Consider the following 1,804-nt stretch of genomic DNA (forward strand, 5'->3'; position numbering starts at 1 on the left):
TGTGTGTGTGTGTGTGTGTTGGGGCGGGGTGGGGGGGTAAAACAGCTAACCCCGCCCCCTCGCGGTGGCGATTGGCTGAACCCTTCTCCAGAGTTCAGCACCTATTTCGGAATAGGGCTGTCTTTCCAGCAAGTTAGCACGTGGACACTTCTAAGAAGGTGAGACCAGCCCCGAGTGCGTGAAAGGGGGCTTCAGAGCTTCCTGCCCAAAGGGTCCTTGAGAAGCCTGTTTGTTTTTCCCGGCGCTTGTCTCCACCCACCCCTCGCTGTCATTGGCCAAATCTGGTGGGTGGGTGTGTTTCTATTGGCCAAGGGGCGGGGCCTATCCCTGGCCAGGATAGGGGCGGGGCCTCCGCCGAGCTGAGCTTGCCCTTGTGTCTGGTGCTCGCTAGAGCTGCTGCCGCCGCTGCTGCCGCCGCCGCCGCCGCCGCCGTCGCCGCCGCCGCCGCCACTGCTGCTGCTGCAGCCGGAGCATCCGGGAGCCGCCGCCGCTGCTGCCAACGCTACCAAGCGCTGATACCACTGCTACTGCTTCTTCTAACAGGACTCTGACACCGGAGCGCGAGCGGCGGTGCTACGAGCTTGCTGCCCCTGTCCCCCACCCCTCCCTCCCGTGACCTACCCACTCCTTGCAGCCCTCGCCTGCACCTTCCTCGACACCCAGGCGTCTCTGCATCACCTGCTTGGGCAGCCTCCGGGCGGGCTCTGGGACTTGCCGCGAGCTCCAAAAGCAAAGCAAGCTCCAAACCGGTGCCCAGCAGATCGGGTGTCGGGGCTGCACCACCAGCAACTGAAGGAGAAGAAACTATTTAGCCCACCGAAACCCTATTCTGCGGGTGCTCCGCCACTGCCGCTTCTGCTGCCGGCAACCAGCTTCCACGCGGGTTCGAACACCGCAGCGGCGGGATCGTGGGTCCGGCGGGAGCCGGGAGGAAGACCACAGCTGAGCCTTTGCACTGTGTGCTTCGCTCAAGCAGCATCTCCTTGCCCCCTCGATCCTTCCCCAGACCCTTAGAAAAGGGACCATGATTTGGAAACGCAGCGCGGTTCTCCGCTTCTACAGTGTCTGCGGACTCCTGTTACAAGGTAATCCCCGCCCCGCTGTAGGGAGCATCACTTCACGCCCATTCCCCATCCTCCCCATTCCACCCCGTATTTCCACTCTCCCCTGGCAATCCCCCAGTGCCCGGCGGTTTCCACTCCCTCCCCCTCCGCCCCGGTGCTGCAGGGGGCAGTGGCAGTTTGCACCAGCCGGTTGGTTCTCCAGCGCTGGCTCAGCCCAGCTCTGGCAGCAGGCAGCTCCTTACGCGGCACCTTTCGCCTTTTCATTCACCTGAGCTGCCTTCTTTCCACCCTACTCGATCCCCGCCAGCATCCGCCTCCCACTCCGGGTGGCTGGCAACTTGTGCCTGTCTCAACATTCCATTCTCCCACCCACCCTCACCAGCCACCTCCCACATCACGCTCTTAAGCTACCCTCTGCACCTCTTGTCATCTCTTTAACCTCCACCCCTTTTAGGGTCGCCTTCCTCCTTTCCCCTTTTCCCACCAGCATCTCATCCATGTGTCTAAAAAGTGTGTGAGAGCCTGGGAGCGAGCTACCGCGACAGCAAGAACAGCAGCAGCGGCGGCACCGTGTGCATTGCAATAACATCCTTGGGGGTGGGGGGTTAGGGGGGGTTGTGAGACGTGTCATTCACCTAGGAAGAGAAGGGAGACTCTGTCTGGGCTAGAGAGAGGAGAGCGAGCGAAGAAAGGAAAGAGAGAGAGAGAGAGAGAGAGAGAGAGAGAGAGAGAGAGAGAGA

At 61.6% G+C, this 1,804-nt stretch overlaps 1 protein-coding gene across 3 annotated transcripts in view; it reads left to right on the plus strand.

The window, feature by feature from the left end:
- The first annotated feature begins 433 nt into the window (after positions 1-433).
- Cadm2 (cell adhesion molecule 2) overlaps positions 434-1,804 on the plus strand; it is a 923,902-nt gene continuing 922,531 nt past the window's right edge. For all 3 annotated transcript variants that reach the window (XM_026786947.1, XM_026786960.1, XM_005345233.2), the window contains exon 1: positions 434-1,085. In XM_026786947.1, coding sequence (XP_026642748.1) covers positions 1,025-1,085 — 61 coding nt within the window. In that variant the 5' untranslated portion in view covers positions 434-1,024. The remainder of the gene's footprint in view (positions 1,086-1,804) is intronic.

This window comes from Microtus ochrogaster, chromosome 2 (assembly GCF_000317375.1).
Source record: "Microtus ochrogaster isolate Prairie Vole_2 chromosome 2, MicOch1.0, whole genome shotgun sequence".
Taxonomy (NCBI): domain Eukaryota; kingdom Metazoa; phylum Chordata; class Mammalia; order Rodentia; family Cricetidae; genus Microtus; species Microtus ochrogaster.